Source organism: Natator depressus, chromosome 2, assembly GCF_965152275.1.
Source record: "Natator depressus isolate rNatDep1 chromosome 2, rNatDep2.hap1, whole genome shotgun sequence".
NCBI classification, from domain to species: domain Eukaryota; kingdom Metazoa; phylum Chordata; order Testudines; family Cheloniidae; genus Natator; species Natator depressus.
Window position 1 is genome coordinate 175,295,285 of NC_134235.1, and position 20,299 is coordinate 175,315,583.

The window sequence follows — 20,299 nt, forward strand, 5'->3', positions numbered from 1 at the left end:
CTCTCCCGCACCCAAACTCCCTCCCAGAGCCTGCCTCCCCTCCATGCTCCGCAGGGCCGGCTCCAGGCACCAGCGTTCCAAGCAGGTGCTTGGGGCAGCAGTTAGAAAGGGGTGGCAGAGTTTCCGTGGTGGTGGCAATTCGGCGGCAGCTTCTCTCTTTCTCTCTCCTGCCGTCCACAGCGGCAATTCGGCGGCGACAGGTTTTTTTCACTGCTTGGGGCGGCAAAAACGGTAGAGCTGGCCCTGATGCTCCAACCCCCTACCCAGCTCTGAGCCCCCTCCCGCACCCAAACTCCCTCCTGGAGCCCGCACCCTGAACCCCCTCCATGCTCCAACCCCCCGCCCCAGCCCTGAGCCCCCTCCTCCACTCCAAACCCCTCCTCTCTGGCCCCATACCCCCAGCTCACCTCCCCTGCACCCCAATCACCTGTCCCAGCCTGGAGCCCCCTCCCACACCCTGAACCCCTCATTGCTGGCCCCACCCTGGAGCCCACACTGCCAGTCGGAGCCCTCACCCCCTCCAATACTCTGCCCCAGCCCAGAGCTCCCTCCTACACTCTGAACCCCTCGGCCCCATCTCGGAGCCCCCTCCTGCACCCCAAACTCCTCATCCCCAGCTCAGAGCCCACACCCCCTACCGGAGCTCTCACCCCCTCCCACGCCCCAACCCCCTGCCACACCCCAGTGAAAGTCAGCAAGGGTGGGGGAGAGTGAGCGATGGAGGGAGAGGGGAATGGAGTTAATGGGGTGGGGCCTAAGGCAGGGGCAGGGCAAGGGTGTTTGATTTTCTAAAATCAAAAAGTTGGCAACCCTATTTCTGGTCCCCATGACCTTCAAGATTTTAGAACCTATAGATCTTTCTCAACTAGTTTTTATTCATATGTTGGAGGAGGAAAACAAGCTTTCCTGCTTTTCCAACTCCCAGTTCGTTTTTAACTTTGAATGAACTAGTCATTGAACTGAACTAGTTGCATAAACTGAAATAAAAAATATTCTTTCTGCACCTGCAGAGGAGGCTATTGTTGTCAAAAACTTGTTTAGCACTTCAACAACTGATCTTCCAGGTGCTTAGCCATTGACTTCAAATGTTTGACTTTCTTTAAAACTTGGCAGCAAATGTGTACTGATTAACATTATTTTTGGTATTTAAGTCACTTGATTTTAATAGATTATATGTAGTTTAGGTCTTAACATAGCTCTCAATTTCAAATTTAATTTTAAATAGGTTTATTTTGAAAGAAAATCAAAGTTAAATTTAATTGAAATTTAAAAGCATGTGATTTAAATTAAAAAAAAATAGATGTTTATCCATCCTGGTTCTTAGAAGTGCAATTTACATAGTGATACAAGGCTAGGTTGGAACTTTACCATCTGCCCTGCGTAAGGAATAGAGAGGGTTAAAACAGTGGATCTGTTGTTGAAGATCATTGAGGATCAGTCACAAATTTCTCCTGCTCCTTTATCCTGGTGTAGCTTACTCCTTGCAGTGTGCCCGGTCAGATACTCTGGCTGGCAAGTGGTGAAGGGCCAGGGAGGATGAAAGCTCTTTTCACTTTCTGCCCCCGCACCACGCACTTACTTGAAATAGGGAATGTCAGTCAAGTAGCCGCTTTGTCTTCCTTTCCTTCCCCCATGGCCAGAGTTACAATCTTGAGCAGGAGAGTAAGGCAGGGGGTGGATATACTATAGGGGGATGCTATATTCTGCTTTACTACTCTACATGTCAGAGCAAGAGCTGTGACAATCAAGTCAATACCGTTGGGTCATTTGTATTATATAATTCCTGCATATGATGGTATTGAGGTATAGGGCCTGATTCTGCTTGCGTCCTTGTGGGCCAGACCCATGTTCACTTGGTGTTTAGCAGTTGTGATGTTCCACAACAAAGCATCAGAACCGAGTGGAGCACCTTAGGAGACCAAGGCTTGTCTACACACACAATGTTGAACCAGTTTCATTTAAAGAGGAGCTTTGAAATTGATTTAGGGTATGTCTTCTCTGCAGTTAGCCTGGGCTCTTAGCCAGATATTGCTCCTAACCCTCCTCCGATCCACACACAGACCTCTCAGCTGAGTTTGGTGGTGCTTTAACCCAGGCTTGTTGGATGGCTGGGGGTGTGGGTTAGGGCTGGGGTCCTCTTTTGTTTGGGCTGGTAACCTGCCCGCTTTGCAGAAAGGATGCAGGCTGAATCACTCATATTCTTATAGTCCTCCAGTGCCTTCCCACAGTTCCCCCTCTGTGCTCAGGACAAACAAGTTTTCCCACAATTCGCTGGGAATGAATCTTAGAGTACATCTACACTGCAGCTGTGAGCATACCTCCTAGCCTGGGTGGACATATGTGCTAGCCCTGCTCGAACTAGCATGCTAAAAATAATAGTGTGGACATTGCAACATGGGCAGTGGCAAGGGCTAGCCCACTGTGTATGGACCTAAGAGGTCAGGCAGGCTTATACTCAGGTAGCTAGCCCATTCCACCTGCTGTACCACAGTATTCACCAGGCTACTGTATTGGGACTTGTGCTGTTCAATGTGTTATTAATTAATGATCTGCAAAAGGGAGTGAACAGTGAAGTGGCAAAGTTTGCAGATGATAAAAAATTAATCAAGATAATTCAGTCCAAAGCTGACTGCGAAGATTTACAGGGGAATGTCACAAAACAGGGTGACTGCGCAACAAAATGGGAGATGAAATTCAACATTGATAAGGACAAAGTAAAGCACGTTGGAAAAAAAAATCCCACTTACTGATACGTAATGATGGATTCTAAATTAGCTGTTACCACACAATAAAGATGTTGGGGGTCAGCGTGGATAGTTCTCTGAAAACTTCAGCACAATGCGCTTTAGTAGTCAAAAAGGCAAACAGAATGATAGTTTCTATCCCTTTCCTAATCTATTCTAAGACACAAAATTTTGTAATACCATTGTATAAATTCACGGTACACCCCATTTTGAATACAGTGTCCAGTTCTGGTCATCCCATCTCCAAAAGGATATTAGTGGAACTGGAAAAGATTCAGAAAAGGGCGACAAAGATGATCCAGGGTATGGAAGAGCATCAGTATGAGGAGAGATTAAAAAGATGAGGGCTGTTCAATATAGAAAGGAGATGACTAAGGGGGGGATATGATAGAGGTTAATAAAATCATGACTGGTGTGGAGAAAGTGAACAGAGATGTGTTGTTTACCCTTTCCCACAATAATCATAGAATATCAGGGTTGGAAGGGACCTCAGGAGATCATCTAGTCCAACCCCCTGGTCAAAGCAGGACCAATCCCCAATCTTTGCCCCAGATCCCTAAATTGCCCCCTCAAGGATTGAACTCCCAACCCTGGGTTTAGCAGGCCAATGCTCAAACCACTGAGCTATCCCTCCCCCCTGCCATGGGTCACCTGATGAAATTTAAACAGGTTAAATACAAACAAGAGGTAGGACTTCTGTTTTTGCACAACTCACAGTTAACCTGTGGAACTTATTGCCGTGGAATTTTCTGAAGGCCAAAATTATAACTGGGTTTAAAAAAAAACAAACCTGGATAAGTTTCTGGAGGATAGGTCCATCAATGGCTACTAGCCAAGATGGTCAAGAACATAACCCTGTGCTCAGGTGACCCTAAACCTCTGACTGCCAGAAGCCAGGAAGGGAAGATGAGGATGGATCACTCCAACTGCCCTGTTCTGTATGCTTCCCTGAAGTTCTGGTACCTGGCCACTGGACTAGATGGACCATTGGTCTGACCCAGCATGGTAGTTTTGTTCTTTATTTTTAGCATGGTAGGGTGAGCAGAGCTAGTGCATTTGTCTGCCCGGGCCTGGTGGCATGCTCCCAGTTGCAGGGCCAACATACCCATAGAGTGGTCCAGCTTAATGCAGCACAAAAAACCACGGGATATGCTCCCAAAGTCCTAGCAACATACACAGCTGAGTACAGCATCAATGAGAACACAGTGAGTTGAGTAGGGCTTTGCATTGTGGCTGCTCACATCTGGACTAGGTTATCTTGGGTATTCAGACCTGGTTACCTATTCCCTGGGCTAACGATGCACTGAAGATATACCTTTAGTTAAACTTGGGCAATAAGGCTGTGAAAATACATTCTGAGTTTGATGATTTTATTCTGGTTTAGCTTAGGTTGATTTGGTTTAGTTTATACCTGCTACTAAACAAGTCATTCTTCAAATGACTTGTTTTATGATTGTCTACACACAAGTTTGCACCAGTGTAACTCAATTGGTGCAAACTTGTGTGTGTAGACAATCATAAAAGTGGAGGGAAAGGTGGTTAATCTGCAGTCATTAATGTGCTGCATGCCCTTTTGGCCAGTGACTACAGCTCAGCACTTATTGATGAAGCTGATGTAACTTTCATATTGTCTTTAAATGCAGGGAACTTTCATTCATTCATGTTGAGTACAGTCAATTCTTATTCAGTCATATTTTCATTGCTTTTAAACTTTTATGTCTGACACTTGTGAAGACGTCCCACTTTTTTTTTTCTTTTCATGCCTCCTACAGTTCATTTTCATTTGAAAATGGAGCAGGCATTGCTTCTCACCATTTATTTTGAGAACATTTTACTTCTGTATTGTTTTGCAAATGGTGCAGTCCTCACCTGGCTTTTCATCCTCCCCCACCCAGCCCCTTGCTCCATTTACAGATGGAATCTTCTTGTTGTTTGTGAACCAGAGTATAGTTAAGTAACTAGTATTCGGTCTGTCTGAAAGGTGCCTTTGCTCCTGACCTATTTTTCTCTGAATAGGACCTGTAATTGTATATTCTGGTGAAATTCCACCATACCATTGTAAACGCTGTGTGTGGGAGGTTATGTAAAAGGTAGAACAAGAAATGAACCTTTTGTAGTTTTTAGTCTTTCATTTCAGTATTAATCTCTTTCTTCTGGGTTGTAAGCAAACATGCTGAATAGCAGGGGTTTCTGATTTAGTGCTTAGCCTGGCACTTCCTTAGCATCTGTAGATAATATGAAAGTGGGAGACAGCATGGAACTTAGAGATGGAAGTAACTTGGTAGGTTATCTAGTTCTTTCCCCTGCCATTTCAGCATTATTCCGTGTAATATACTCCCTGGCGTAAACTGTCTAGTGCTTTATCCGGTCTATGACTCAAGCAGTGGGGTTTCCACTACTTCCTTTGCCAGACTATTCTGCAGTCTGAGAGATCACTTCTTAGGGCTTGGCTACACTTGCAAGTCAGAGCGTGTTAAATAAGCCCTGGGTGCCCTAACTCCTGAGGTGTCCACACTGGCAAGGCACTTAGAGTGCCTGGACTCTGCAGCTGGAGCGCTTCTGGTAATCCACCTCCATGAGAAGCATAAAGCTTGCTGCGCCCCGGCTGAAATGCCCAGGTGTCAGTGTGGACGACGTGTTGCATTACTGTGCTGTGATTGGCCTCCGGAAACGTCCCATAATCCCCTGAAGTCAAGTGGCCACTCTTGTCATTGTTTTGAACTTGGCTGCAGGTATGCAGATATTCCCTTTCAAAGCTCCGTTTCTGACAGAGGGCATACTTATCTGCTCCGGGACAAAGCAAACCATTGCTATGGAATGCTGCTTGTGTGTGTGTGTGTGTGTGTGTGTGTGTGTGTGTGAGAGAGAGAGAGGGGCGGTGGGGAGCGGGGGGGTCTGCTGCTGTCTGAACGTACAAGACAGCATGCTGACACACTCTCTGCCCCCCAAAACACACTGTCTCCCCCCCATACACACAACACACTCCCTGTCACACTCCACCCGCCCCCATTTGAAAAGCACGCTGCAGCCACTTGTACACTGGGATAGTTACCACAATGCACTGCTCTCTGTGGCATTGCAAGAGCTACTGCTGTGGCCACACCACTGCACTTGTAGCTGACAGTGTAAACACACAGCAGTGTCTTCCCTGCTGCGGTCTCTGAAGGCTGGTTTAACTCACATGCCACGAAACAGCTGACTGGGAGGTGTGGGGAAGGCTGCCGGTGAGTGGGAGGTGCTGGGAGCGGGGGCGCGGTGGGGCTGCTGATGTATTACTGTGGCTCTTTGGCAATGTACATTGGTAAATTCTGGCTCCTTCTCAGGCTCAGGTTGGCCACCCCTGGTGTAAGTGCTTCTCTGAAGAGTCTGGGAGAGTGGATTCTTCTTGATGGGCCATCAACTCCTCTCTGTCCAGTGTTAGTTGCTCATTTGTTACCGCTGAAAGGCTAGCACAGTTGCCAACTTTCACGTGGTAAATAAGCACCCCGACTTTCCCAATAAGACAAAAATCAAGCTAATCCCATTTCAAAACAAGCCAATCCCTAAGAATCCAACACTCAGTGCGACTAGATCCCCCTGGCATGCAGTCTGGGACTGTAGTGGGCCCTCTGTGAACCTCTGACTCTTTTCCCCCCCTGTCATAAATATAAAGGGAAGGGTAAACACTTTTAAAATCCCTCCTGGCCGGAGGAAAAACCCTTTCACCTGTAAAGGGTTAAGAAGCTAGGATAACCTTGCTGGCACCTGACCAAAATGACCAATGAGGAGACAAGATACTTTCAAAGCTGGAGTGGGGGAGAAACAAAGGCTCTCTCTGTCTGTGTGATGCTTTTGCCAGGAACAGAAAAGGAATGGAGTCTTAGAACTTAGTAAGTAATCTAGCTAGATATGCGTTAGATTCTGTTGTGTTTAAATGGCTGATAAAATAAGCTGTGCTGAATGGAATGTATATTCCTGTTTTTGTGTCTTTTTGTAACTTAAGGTTTTGCCTAGAGGGATTCTCTATGTTTTGAATCTGATTACCCTGAAAGGTATTTGCCATCCTGATTTTACAGAGGTGATTCTTTCAGTTTTTTTCTTCAATTAAAATTCTTCTTTTGAGAACCTGATTGCTTTTTCGTTGTTCTTAAGATCCAAGGGTTTGGGTCTGTGTTCATCTATGCAAATTGGTGAGGATTTTTATCAAGCCTTCCCCAGGAAAGGGAGTGTAGGGTTTGGGGAGGATTTTGGGGGAAAAGACGTTTCCAAGCGGGCTCTTTCCCTGTTATATATTTGTTAGATGCTTGGTGGTGGTAGCAATAAAGTCCAAGGACAAAAGGTAAAATAGTTTGTACCTTGGGGAAGTTTTAACCTAAGCTGGTAAAAATAAGCTTAGGGGGTTTTCATGCAGGTCCCCACATCTGTACCCTAGAGTTCAGAGTGGGGAAGGAACCTTGACACCCCACCTTACCCCTGCTTGCCGGGAGCCAATCAAAAAGTGAAGCTACAAGCCAAACAAGCCAAAAACTAGCCAACAAGCAACTCACAAGCCAATTAAGCCAAAACAAGCCCAATTTCTGCATTTTTTTTTTTCGTGGGTTTGGCATGTCTGAAGGCTAGTTGTGGGTTCTCTCAACCCCACAACATATTTCAGTGACACGCACATAGCAAAACTTCATAACTTCAGATACAATGGTAGCACACACAATTCGACAAGATAGTAATGTTCAACAGATCATGACTTCTCAAATGATACCTCAGAAGGCATACTTTGTACCGAACATATCATAATCATATCACAATGGTGAATACGGGGGTTCCAGGGTTCTACTTGAGGAACAGAGTCAACTTCTTTAATTTTTTTAATTCTTCCTCATAAGTCATTCTCTGCAGCTGCTTGATCGTTTTTGCCTGTCTGAATTTGTGTACATTTTTCTGTTACTTTCTGGGCCAATACTGAATGCAGGTGTAGTCTGGCCAGAGTCATTTAGAGACTGGCTCAGTTCAAGTGATCCGTAGGGATTTCAATAACATTGGCCAAAGCATTAAATGTAATACTCTAAATTTAAATGTCTGTAAATTCAGTCTGCTAGAATGATTTTCCCCCTAGACACCCTAGTCCTGTAGCGTTTTAGGAGAGTCTTGTCTAGGCTGATGTGGAACTAAGTTATTGGCAAATCCTGTTGAGCGTTCTCGCAAATGGAACATTGTATCGTATATGACCTGAACTCTATGGAGCTTACCTGAATCAAATCTCTGAATTAACAAGACTGTAGAGGAGACAATGTTTTTAAATGATAAAAATTCTTTCCCAATAATAGAATAGACTATTACTTCTATAGCTACTAAAGAAATTCTAAATATAACAATTTTGCTGTACATAGCACACCCGCCCTCTTATTAGAGATTTGTCAGAAATAACTGCTTTTGGTATCTTTAAAAATACATGTTTAAAAATGTACTTCTATTACTATTAATATTGTCACCCCTCTGCTGAGCGAGCAATATCAAATGTCAGGGACTTCCTATTGGAGGATAAATCAGTGATGGAAAGTTTTGATATTTTCTTACTCTGTGTATATACACCAGCCTTTGAACAGAGGTGGTTAAACAGGACACAGACAATCCCCTCTTTTAGGAATCCAGTATTGCCAACCCCAAACGTTCAAAAATCCCGAGTCAGGCTCACCAAAAATCATGAGATTATGTAAAAACAATAGATTTGGTGTTCTTTTTATTTGCCTTCTGTGTTATGAACCTTTAGGGTGCCCTGGGGCCACATTTTGAAGCTTTCTCCACAGCCACGAGTGCTGAAGACTTACTTTTTCTTTAAGAATGAAGGGTGAAATCATCACATATCCACTTGATTCCAGGAGCTGTGGTTTTAACGAAAACAATAATTATTGTGAGACTCATGACAAAATCATGAATTAGTAACACTGGAATCTCAGCCAAACTGTTAATGCCTGGTTTCTAGGGGGCAACAAAAATTTCTCTCTGGTTAGATTAATACAGAGAGCAAATTCTCCTATTGCTTGCAACAGCTCTCCCTTCCCCACACCCCAAAAGAAACTTAATTACAAAATTAACAGAACCATGCAAGCGTTGTTTCAAAGACTGAACAGTGGTCAGATGCCAAGAAAAAGAACCTTTGAAACTATGTATAGCTTCACCACCTGGTGACTCCTGCCAAACAATATCATAGGTTATTAAAAATGAATTTAAAAAAATTAAATTGAACATTTTTGAATGTATACATTTGTTTACTACTTGCAGTGCTCTCAGCTTGGACAAAGAAAATGTTACAGAGATGGAACTAAAATATATCTCATAAATCCTAAAAATGAAAACTCTTTTGTGGCATTTAAGGAGAGAAGAAGTTTAGTAAATTTTTAAAAAACTGCAAAAATGAAGAAGCAATAATTATTTTGGATGTAAATGTGTGATTAAAGTATTTTTGGGTTGCTTAAATATTGTTTAAGAAAGAGCCCTCTTAGACAGACCCATGTCTAATTTGTACAAATCTAAAAATTAATGAAATATTGAGCCCAAGAACCAAAGCTCCCAGACCTTCCCAAAATATGTTTTTTGGTTTTGTTTTTTAAAAATGAATCACCACCGCCAGCACATTCCCTTCCAACCAATTGCAGCAAGCCAAGTCACGATGCATTTCAGTGGATATAATCATTATAAAAGTGAGAGGACCCACTACATGACGCATTTAACTTTTGACTTGCTTGGTAGGTTTTCTTAAGTGCTCTTCCCGCAAACTTCTCCTTACTTGGCTGACTTGGCTGTTTTGATGGCATCTTGGAATTGAAATGAATATATCTTCATCCCTATCCTTGGTTAGGGGACTCTTTTAATGACCCTGGGCCCACTTTTTAAATGCTATTACTTCATTAGAAGTCTGATGTGCCCATGATGCCTGTGATTTGGGCAGAGTAGGAAGAAGAAAGATAAACCACTTCTAGAATTGCCACTGTTAGGTCTGTTATTGACTGATCAGGGAGACTGAAGTGTTCTCCTACTGGTTTTTGAATGTTATGATTCCTGATGTCAGATTTGTGTCCGTTTATTCTTTTGCTTAGAGACTGTTCGGTTTGGCCAAAGTACATGGCAGAGGAGCATTGCTGGCACATGATGGCATATATCACATTGGTAGATGTGCAGGTGAATGAGTCCATGATGGTGTGACTGGTGTGGTTAGGTCCTATGATGGTGTCCCTTGAATAGATATGTGAACAGAGTTGGCACCAGGGTTTGGTTCCTGGGTTGGTGTTTTTGTTGTATGGTGTGTAGTTGCTGTTGAGTATTTGCTTCAGGTTGGGTGGCTGTCTGTAAGCGAGGACTGGCCTGTTCCCCAAGGTCTGTGAGAGTGAGGGATCGTCCTTAAGGATCGGTTGTAGATCCTTGATGATGCGCTGGAGAGGTTTTATTTGGGGGCTGTAGGTGACGGCTAGTGGCATTCAACAAAAAAATTTCAAAAACAGACTCCAACATGAAACTGCAGAACTGGAATTAATTTGCAAACTGGATACCATCAGATTAGGCCTGAATAAAGACTGGGAGTAGCTGGGTCATTATAAAACCTAAACCTAATTTCCCCAATACTAATTTCCCCCTACTGTTACTCTCACCTTGTCAAGTGTCTGAAATGGGCCACTCTCATTACCACTTCAAAAGTTATTTTTCCTCCTTTGGTATCCTGCTGTCAATTGAATTGTCTCGTTAGACTAACCTCACACTTGGTAAGCCAATTCACATCTTTTCATGTATTTATACCTGCTCCTGTATTTTCCACTCCATGCATCTGATGAAGTGGGTTCTAGCCCACGAAAGCTTATGCCCAAATAAATTTGTTAGTCTCTAAGGTGCCACAAGGACTCCTCGTTGTTTTTGCTGATACAGACTAATACAGCTACCACTCTGAAACCTGTCATCTTGATTATGTTGTTTATGAATCTGCTGTGTCTGTGTGAAACAGAGATTGGTAGGAGGTTTCTCCAAATACCTTGGAAAACAAATGCACTTTTTACATCCTAGATAATAATGGCATATCCTACCCTAAATAACACTGACCCTTGTGTTCTGAACATGAATGCCAGAATCCAAGATGTTGTGTTTAAATGACATTCAGGTATCCTGAGTAAGAACTCCAGATACAGTCTCTCTACCACTACGCAGATTAGATGTGTATAAACGTTGTTGTTGAAATTTAACTGGCATACTGAATACTGCACCATGCAGTTAATGTAAAAAATCCTCTTGGTCTAATTGTGTGCTTACAGATTGTTTCCTTGCAGGCTCTTAAGTCATTATTTAGAATGGATAAACAAAATTGGATTTTTGATTGGGGAGAAGCTAACCCCTTTTTAAGTGTCGCTAGCCTACTGTGTTAGAAAACTGATGCTTTGGATGCATTCAGATAAAAGGGAATATATTTTTTTCCTTAAACCTTTGTCTACAGTAGGATTTTATAGACTGCTAATTCTCAATGAGAGCAGCTCACAGTGATAGCACTGATGGAAGCTGTAGTGTAGGAAAGTGTTACTGTACTCTACTCTGAGCGAGGTATGATGGCTTGGTGATAAAAAAAAAAAAATGTCTGAGCCTTGTCTACGTTACAACTTCCACTGCCCATTGAGAATTTGGGGTCTGAAAATCTTGGTATAGACCCAGCCAGAGAAATGAACACGGCAGGAAGGTCAAAACAAAATCTCTCCCAGCACTACTTACGCACTGTGGTTCATTTTTTCTGTACAACTCTATATAATGTGGGCTGGCATTTATTTAGGCAAATATTTACCTACTCTGTCTATTTAGAATCATAGAATATCAGGGTTGGAAGGGACCTCAGGAGGTCATCTAGTCCAACCCCCTGGTCAAAGCAGGACCAATCTCCAATTTTTGCCCCAGATCCCTAAATGGCCCCTTCAAGGATTGAACTCACAGCCCTGGGTTTAGCAGGCCAATGCTCAAACCACTGAGCTATCCCTCCCCCCCATATAGCCCCCAATGCCATAATATCTGAGTAGCTTTCAAGTACCTAGCCTGGAATTACAAATAACATGAATAGTCTCTCCCCCTTCCCCCGCCCCCATTCCAAGACTGCCGAAGAAATAGAGATCTTTATTTACTTGTGGGCGGGGGTGGGGTGGGGTGATGACAGAGAGAAAGAAAATATTATTGTGGGGAAAGCAAAATTGAAGAAATTAGTTTTGCATTTATGTTGTGGATGGAGACGTGATCTCTCTGAAGTAGCTAGAGCCAATCTCATGAATTGCTCTGAATACCAGGAGAGAGACCATGTACTGGACCTTATTTAGTGACCCGTTTAATCACCTTGGTTTCAAGCAGGATACATCTTATTTATATTATTTTGTTGTTGCGCTGCATAGGGGTAGGGAGAGTTGGGGAAAATCGCTTTTAAAAAAAAAAAAAAAAGTCCCCCCTCCCCAAACATCAACCTATGGAACACTCTACACTGCAGTCACTTGAAATGTTTTTGCTCTCTTCTACATTTTGGTGCTCTGTATTCTCATAAAAGAAATAGATAAAACGATAATATAATTATTTTCAATCAAACTGTTGCATTTTGCAGTTATAGGAACTCAGGATCACTGTTTTACCTCTTACCTCAGATTGGTTAATCACACGTTGCTGGATTTTTTTTTAAACTAATATAACATTTTAAAAAGTTAAAACAGTGTCTCAAAGTAAGAGATTAACAGATTCTGAAGTCAGAAGTGACCGTTGTGATCATTTAGGCCATAGAATTTACCAAAAAAAATTTCCGGTTTGAACTAGAGCATATCTTTTAGAAAAACATAAATGTGTAATCAGAATTTGGGTTTGCACTAGAGGCATCCCCAAGCTTGTTACAAAATACCAGGGTAAATACTGGTAGTACTGAGACTTTGGGACTCATCAAAAGGCCACTGAAGCTCAGTGGGAGTTTGACATCAATTTAGCTTTTGGTCAGGTGCAGCATAGGCAAATGTGCTATTATATGTTTGGTAGTACTTCACAGGCTGTCTTGGGCTATAGAATCTCTCTTAGAATCTCTTTTTTTTTAAAGAGGCTTATTGGACAGAAGATTGGCTTATCCCATACTCTTTCAAAAACTGTTACGAGATTCTTAGCTTCCTGCAGGCATCTTAGTTTAATTTAACATTTTATATGAGCTTAGCCAAAAGAAAATATCTTATCCCTTCTCTTTCTGCCAACTATGTGAGAAATGACTTGTGGTATAAATGAGTTTGCAGACATCAGTGACGTAGTTTGACTTATTAACCCTTCAGCATCTTTGTTGGAGGGTGGGTGCAAAACAGTGGTGGCAGAGCTCAGTGGCTGGTTCCAGTGGTTTGTCAGCATGTTCTTGTTCTAGAAAATGAAGAGCCTGTGGGATAACATTTAAATGCTGCAGATGTTTAATGATAGGTTTCAGCAATCTTACAAACTCCTCAGCTATGCAGCACAAGTTTAGAGCCAGACATTACTGCCAGTTATTTATGTCTATTATGGTATATTTCAAAGAAATATTTAGAAATTGTCAATGGTAGCTAAATTCTGCAATACATGAAGTCATTCTTAAAATGGTTTAAATCTGTTTAAAAATTCATATGAAGAATATATATATTTCTATTTCTTGCTTTAACAATGGGTAGCCTGCATAACAAGGGGGAAATTGTGTATCTTAGCGTACATATGCAGTGGGGAGGCATTCACACACTTACACAGACAAAGCATTGTTGCTGGTTTAATGTTGTATTCTATCCTGTGTGTGTTGCACCTTTTGTGTGAGCTGATTGTAATTAGAGGGAATAAAACCTTTTGGATTTTCTCTTTCAGAATCGCAATGAAATTAAAAACGGAGCGATCCTTCGATTAACAACATCTCCAGTAAGTTACCATTCTGTTCGCTCTCCTTAAACTTTTTCAGTCTCCCATAATGATGATTTGGTTGAGGTGATTACTATGAATTTTTTTCTTGTACTGAATTCAGAAGCTCATGGAAGGGACTGAGAATTAGTGGTTCTCTATGTTTTTGGGGTCTGTGATGCTCAAAATGGTGTAAAATGTTGCCCCAATGATCTACTGTATCCCACAGTCCAACTGCAATGGATTGTGAGATTTGGAGGGTTTTCACTCATCTGGAAGAGGGCCGGTATTGCTGGGTGTGGGGCTTGTGGTTTAGGGTTGGTGCTGCTGGGTACTTCTGTCTAACCTCTCTTCCCACCCCATTTGCACAGCACTCATCTCCAAGGTGGCACAGCTTCCAGTCTGTGAAGATGGCACCAACGCCTCCATCAGAGAAACTGTGTCTGCTCCAGAGTTCAGAATTGGGAGGGAGGATGGAGGACAGGATGGGGAGAGGTCTACTATGTTTGGGTTAAAGGCACGTGGTAGGGTTGGGATGACAGAAGGGGGAGAGAGAGGATGACTGAGTGAACTGCTCTTCCTTATCTCCTCCTCAGGTTCCTAGTGACAGTGAGATTTTGCATTTTATGCCCCTCCCTTTTGCTGGTGGGTGGGACTCACCAGATTCCTATCATGACCCATTTCTGGGCTCTCAGCTATACTGCCACATATTGAAAGCCTCTGTTTATCCGCAGCATGGGTATCAGCAATACAGCTCTCTCCATCTTGCCTCACCAATGCGCTATCTTGCTAAAACAGTTTACCTGAGTTTGTCTGGTCATGGTAGCCACGGCAGATTCAATGCAGTGTTCTGAAAATTTCAGTCCCCAGGCAAAGCAACTCCTTTAAACAATCTCAACTCTATTCTGGTGGGATCAAATCTAGGGATGAAAAAGGTCCTGCCCATTCAATCCTTGGCTTCAGATGAGGCTGCCAAAAGGGGTACCAGTTACAAAGGAAGCTTTGTGATGTGAAGACCTGTCTATTAGGACCTGGACTGAGACCATTAATTCATTTCACATAGACCATTGAACCGCTTAGCAGCTTTCAGCTATGGGAAATCTAGTCTGGATTCTAACCTGTAGTAAAGAAATGAAAAGCTCTGTATCTTACTGATAATTCACCAAGTCATACTGACCTCTCTGTTCACACCCACCCCATCAAACTTGATGTTTGCAGTCACCAGACACTGGGCATGCAAATAGCAAAGTTGAAGATATGTTGGAGTAGAAATAGGGAATGGAAGGTCACAGTAAGGACACAGATGGACATCTGGAATTTTTGGGCAAGCGAATGGAACTTTATTCATTCCATGAGAGCATAACCTCTCATAAGGTGACCTGTCCAGCAGCAGTAAAAAGAGAGAAGGCAATAGGTGGTACTCTCTGTCACATGCCTTCTTTTTTTCATGCTCAACTCCAGAGTACCACATTCCCAAAGCTTAACAGCAGTTTAAGAGCAAGGCCCTCTCAGAACCTGGCTTACTTCCAAGCTGTATCATGGCCTGCAACCCAGGACAACCTAATACCTAGGAAGCTACCTGGCCTCATAGGATGGCTCAGGCTTCCTGTGAATCTAACCCCCTTTCCTGGGATGCCTCAGGAAGAGGTGAGGTGGGGACTTACTCAATACCTCCCAGTCTCTGTGGTTTTCAGGGAATCAGGCACCAATCCATATCTATCCCTCTGAAAAGGGGGACCTGACATCCCTGTTGCCTAAAATTGTAATCCTATAAAACCAAGCAAAATCTGTGTTGATGTGTCAGCAAAGAGTACCACACAAACCCTCAGCACAATTCCTCAAAAAGTACCCGTGCCATCTACTCCATGTTGGAGCCACGGTACCTTCTAATTTCCAGCATTGATTTATTTATTTTTTACCTAATTCCAGTGTTTTATTCTCAAATGTTTACATTTTTTTAAAACTGTGGCTGTGGTTTGGGGGACCTTTTCAAAGGGTTGGGTGTTGCTAGTGAATGGCATTTTTGTACTCTTTAAAGTTTACAGATTAATGGTGCTTTCCATGTACGTATGCTAGAAGAAAATCTTTGTTCTCTAAGTACTACAATAATGGGCACTATATAAGTACCTAAGGTAGATAGAGCAGGAGTTTTCAATCTGTGGGCTTGGGACCTACACTGAGCCCCCGTTGTTTGCCCTGGGAAGCTGGATTGCCACATGTCTGTCCTTCCTCCTTGTTTCCAGCCAAGAACAACAGAACATGTGGAGGAGACACTGAAAAGCAAATATAAATTGTGTAATTCTGCAGAATGGACAAAACCCTTATGCTACATACAGCTAAGAATACACTAATGCTTTCAGAAACTTGCTTTAACATAACAGAATAATTAGCTGTCACCAGGATGGTGTGCTATTGTAAATGGAAAGGGAAGTCAGTCATTTAATAGAGGATGGGAAGGGTGAGATGCAAGTCCACAAGACTGAATTAGGATGTGGTCATTCCATGAAAACATTTAAGAAGCCCCTTTTTTAGAGAACACTCATCAGATATGTTTGACCTTGGGGCAAGTGAACTGGCCAAGAAGCTGTTACTCAGCTAAATGGAAGCATTTCTCCACTTGGGCTCATCAGCACAATTTGTCACTGAACTCCATTGGAATCCCTGATATCTTAGAGTATCTACTTACCCGTAAGTCTTTGGATCTTGCGTTCAGTTCCCTGCAGGTTCATTTAGCAGCAATTAGCACTTTCCATCCTCCAGTGGATAACTGTATGATTTTGACACACCCTGTCACAACTATATTTTTGAAGGGGATTCTCAGAACCTTTCCACCAGTGGTGACGTTTGTATCTCAGTGGGATCTCAGTTTTGTTCTGTCATCTTTCACTAAGACTCCCTTTGAGTCGCTGACTACATGCTTTATGACCTGTCTGTGCATGGAGGTGGCCTTTCTGATAGCTATAACATCGGCAACAAGAGTCAGTGAACTGGGAGTACTTATGGTTGGCCCACCTTCTGTAAAGAAAAGGTGGCTCTTTGCATACTTTCATAAAACATTATACCATGGTACAATCTCAACTGTGGATACGGCTGCGGGGACAACAGTGCTACATTCAGCTATCACTTCTGTTTCCCTGCACCCACCCCCAGTTTGACTACTCCTTGTTAATTTCTCACATCCGGAATACACATCACAACCATCACTTAAAGAAGAAATGGAGGTTACTTAACTGTAAGTGGAAGTTCTTTGAGATGTGTGGTCCCTATCTATATTCCACTACCCTCCCTCTGTCCCCTCTGCTGTGGATTGGGTATGCTGCAGTAAGAATGGGAAACTGGAGAGATGTTGGCCAGCACCAGCCTTTATGCCCTCAGTTGGGAGCATGAGGAGAGCTACGACATGTTGTACATACCAATGGATGTTGCTTGAAAGAAATTCTGGACTCAGTCACGTGGTGCTCATGCGTATCCATGTGTGGAATACTGATACGGACCACACATCTTGAAGAACCTCCAGTTACAGGTAAGTAATCTCCATTTCCATGGGCAAATGCCCACCCTTACACAATGCTTTCACTTCCAGGTGTGAGTTTCTGGTTTTTATCCCCTACAGCCAGAAAGACTTGAAAGTGAGACAGTGAGGGTTCTTCCACCCGCCCCCCTTCCCCGCCCAATTAAATCTGAAACCCTAAGTATAAGTACAGTGATTTTTCTTTTAATTATCACCAATTGAGATTACTTGTTCTTTTTTAGACTTTGGCTTCTTTTCGCTAAATCATTATAGCATCACTTTTGCAATGCAGTAATTACTGGCACATTGCTAAATCCATTATAAACCGTCTCCTTTAGAGATTTATGACTTGCCTATTTGAAATTTCACTGAGTTGGAACTTTGAATGTGAATTGTCAGACCTGTTGGGAATTTGACCTGTCTCTTTGTTTCTTCAGATCTGTTTGCAAAGTTCATGTTTCATGTGATTCTCTGAGGACTGTTTTTTCCCTAAACAATGCTTCCCCTTGCTGCCTCTTTAAAACACTCGCACACTCTGTCTCCTAGGTTACTTGAGTATAGATTGAATTTCTCTCAGATTATCTTGGCTCTCATCTTTCTAGCTTTCCTATTTATCTTTACTCTCATATTATCTTCCTCAATATCTCGGTATGCACTACATAGTATTTTTGCCATTTTCCATGACACATTTTTCCCCCTGTGCCCAGTTATGTTTCTGTGGAATTATCTTATGTATCTTATCCAGCATTTATCTTTTTATATGCATTTATGAGAGTGAAACATCAGTTTGTCTGGGATTGCCCATTCTGGGATTTTTCTGTTCTAGTGATGGGTGTGTAGATGGATAAGGGAGTTGTTATTATTGTACAGTGTGAAAATATTCGTAAAGGACAGTTGTCTGTCCTCCAATGCAGTAACCAGAATGGCATCTGCTACTGTTTGTGAACATTCATGCGTATATTTTATACACCAGATACTGTAAACCCTTATTCTAGTGACTGTTCTTTACTAGAGATAGGTAAAATATTAGCAACAGACAAATTAAGTGACTTGTCCCTGTATCAGTTAGTTAATTATTCACAAACAGCATTGGACGTCTGTGTATTATCTTGTTCAAAATGATTCAACTAATGGCTTATACAAACATATGGGTTGTTTGTGAACTGTACCATAACTATTGATTCGTGTATTAGCTTTTAATAATATGCTAGTATTAGCCACCTTTGTCACATGAGGTTTTTTTTTGTGGCTCTCTGACTGGATGACTCCTGAACCTGCAAATAGCTTTCAGGATGCCTGCATTAAGATTTCCAGCATGAATACTCATGCAAATACACGTTTTCACAAGTATCATTGTGCAAATACATGTGCCCACAAGTACTTACAATAATTATCAAAAAAAGAAAAGGAGTACTTGTGGCACCTTAGAGACTAACAAATTTATTTGAGCATAAGCTTTCGTGAGCTACAGCTCAGTTATCCTTTTCTGTGAACATTTCAGCAAATGCAAACACCATTTTTTCATGAATGTCCTTGAAAATCATGTTGTCATGTTTTGGGGATCACCCAGATGATCACCTGCCCTGTAACTTCGGGTGCCTTAATGCTATGCAACTATGGCTCAGAGCTCTCACATGGGTAGCCAGCCTACAGACATAAAGGTCTCCCCATGGCTTCCACCCACTTAGTTACTCCTTTCAAGATGACCTCAATAGCCCTTCTGGTCCTGAGTCTTCCCAGATCTTTCCCTTAAATTCTTAACTACCAGTCACTCTGACTTTTCCCTTCTGGTTCATCACCCTAAAGGAGTAAAACTTGCCCCCAGTTATCAGTCCACTTGGGGCTTCACACTCCACCAAGACTGCACAACAGAGACCTGTTTGGAGTAAAAATAAACAAAAAGTTTATGTAATAGAAAGATCACAGATTCAAAGATGAAATAGTAAGAAAAAGCAGGTTTCAGAGTAGCAGCCGTGTTAGTCTGTATTCGCAAAAAGAAAAGGAGTACTTGTGGCACCTTAGAGACTAACCAATTTATTTGAGCATAAGCTTTCGTGAGCTACAGCTCGCTTCATCGGATGTAACTGAACTTTCCACTTTATGCATCCGATGGAGTGAGCTGTAGCTCATGAAAGCTTATGCTCAAATAAATTGGTTAGTCTCTAAGGTGCCACAAGTACTCCTTTTCTTTTTAAGAAAAAGCAAACACTTACAAGTTACACAGACTGTAACCATAAAGATGCAATCTCAGTCTTCACACTTCTATATAAGCTAAATTCCCTTCTCTAATACAAGTTACCCATTGCCTCTTAATAGTTTTCCAGTGTGCCCTCTGTCGTAGTGGTATCCAGTGTTTCATGGACAGTACCCCACTTAGATGCTGGCCCTCTGTTTCTGGGTAACCTTCTCACATAATAAACCCCTTCTCTTTTAACAGGATTTGCAATTTTTTTTTCTTTCTCTGGGACTATGGTTACACAGAGAGGGGGAAACTGCCTCTTTCCTTAGTTTTCCAAGACTGGTTTTTTCTTTTCAGTTTCTATGTCTTTCCATTAACGTTAATGGTCCATCATTGCCTTTCCCTTAGTTGTACAATGCTAGGTGCTTGGAGTTATTTTCATGTAAACAGTTAGCCTGGCAGGTGCCCCTCCCTGCCTGATTGCTTCCCCAGGCTGGTGTGAGGTGGAGCTATAGTTGCACCATGATTACAATTACAGTTTTCTACACATATGTACATGCATATGTTTATAAGCATAAACCGTATACCCATCTCCTGGTGACCATCAAGGTCAGAACATCACAAGTTTTCATAAAAGACCTTACTTGATATATGTTTATACACAATAACATGGTATACAACCAGTTGACCCAGATGCACATTCTTTAGGGTTCAGACCCCCTGTTTTCCCCTTGGGGTGTCTGGACCATGATTATCATACACACAAAAAGGAGATGGGTAATCGGTTTTTGACCATCTCTTGTCCTTGCTTATGCATATAGGCCCAATGTTTTCAAAGATTAAAGGGCTGGGGATCAGACCCTGAGGCCCTGATCTTGCAACCACTAAACTTAACTTTACTGGGGCTACTCATTAGGGCGCAAGTTTGTAATCATTGGTATCTTTTAATTATGAATTAAATATTAAAAAAAAAAAAACCAAACAACCTAATCAGCAGTCCTG

At 42.3% G+C, this 20,299-nt stretch overlaps 1 protein-coding gene across 4 annotated transcripts in view; it reads left to right on the plus strand.

Moving 5' to 3' along the window:
* The window catches only part of ELMO1 (engulfment and cell motility 1), a 418,423-nt gene that overhangs the window by 101,169 nt on the left and 296,955 nt on the right, over positions 1-20,299 (plus strand). For all 4 annotated transcript variants that reach the window (XM_074945335.1, XM_074945337.1, XM_074945338.1 and 1 more), the window contains one exon: positions 13,578-13,628. In XM_074945335.1, the coding sequence (XP_074801436.1) occupies positions 13,578-13,628 (51 nt within the window). The remainder of the gene's footprint in view (positions 1-13,577; positions 13,629-20,299) is intronic.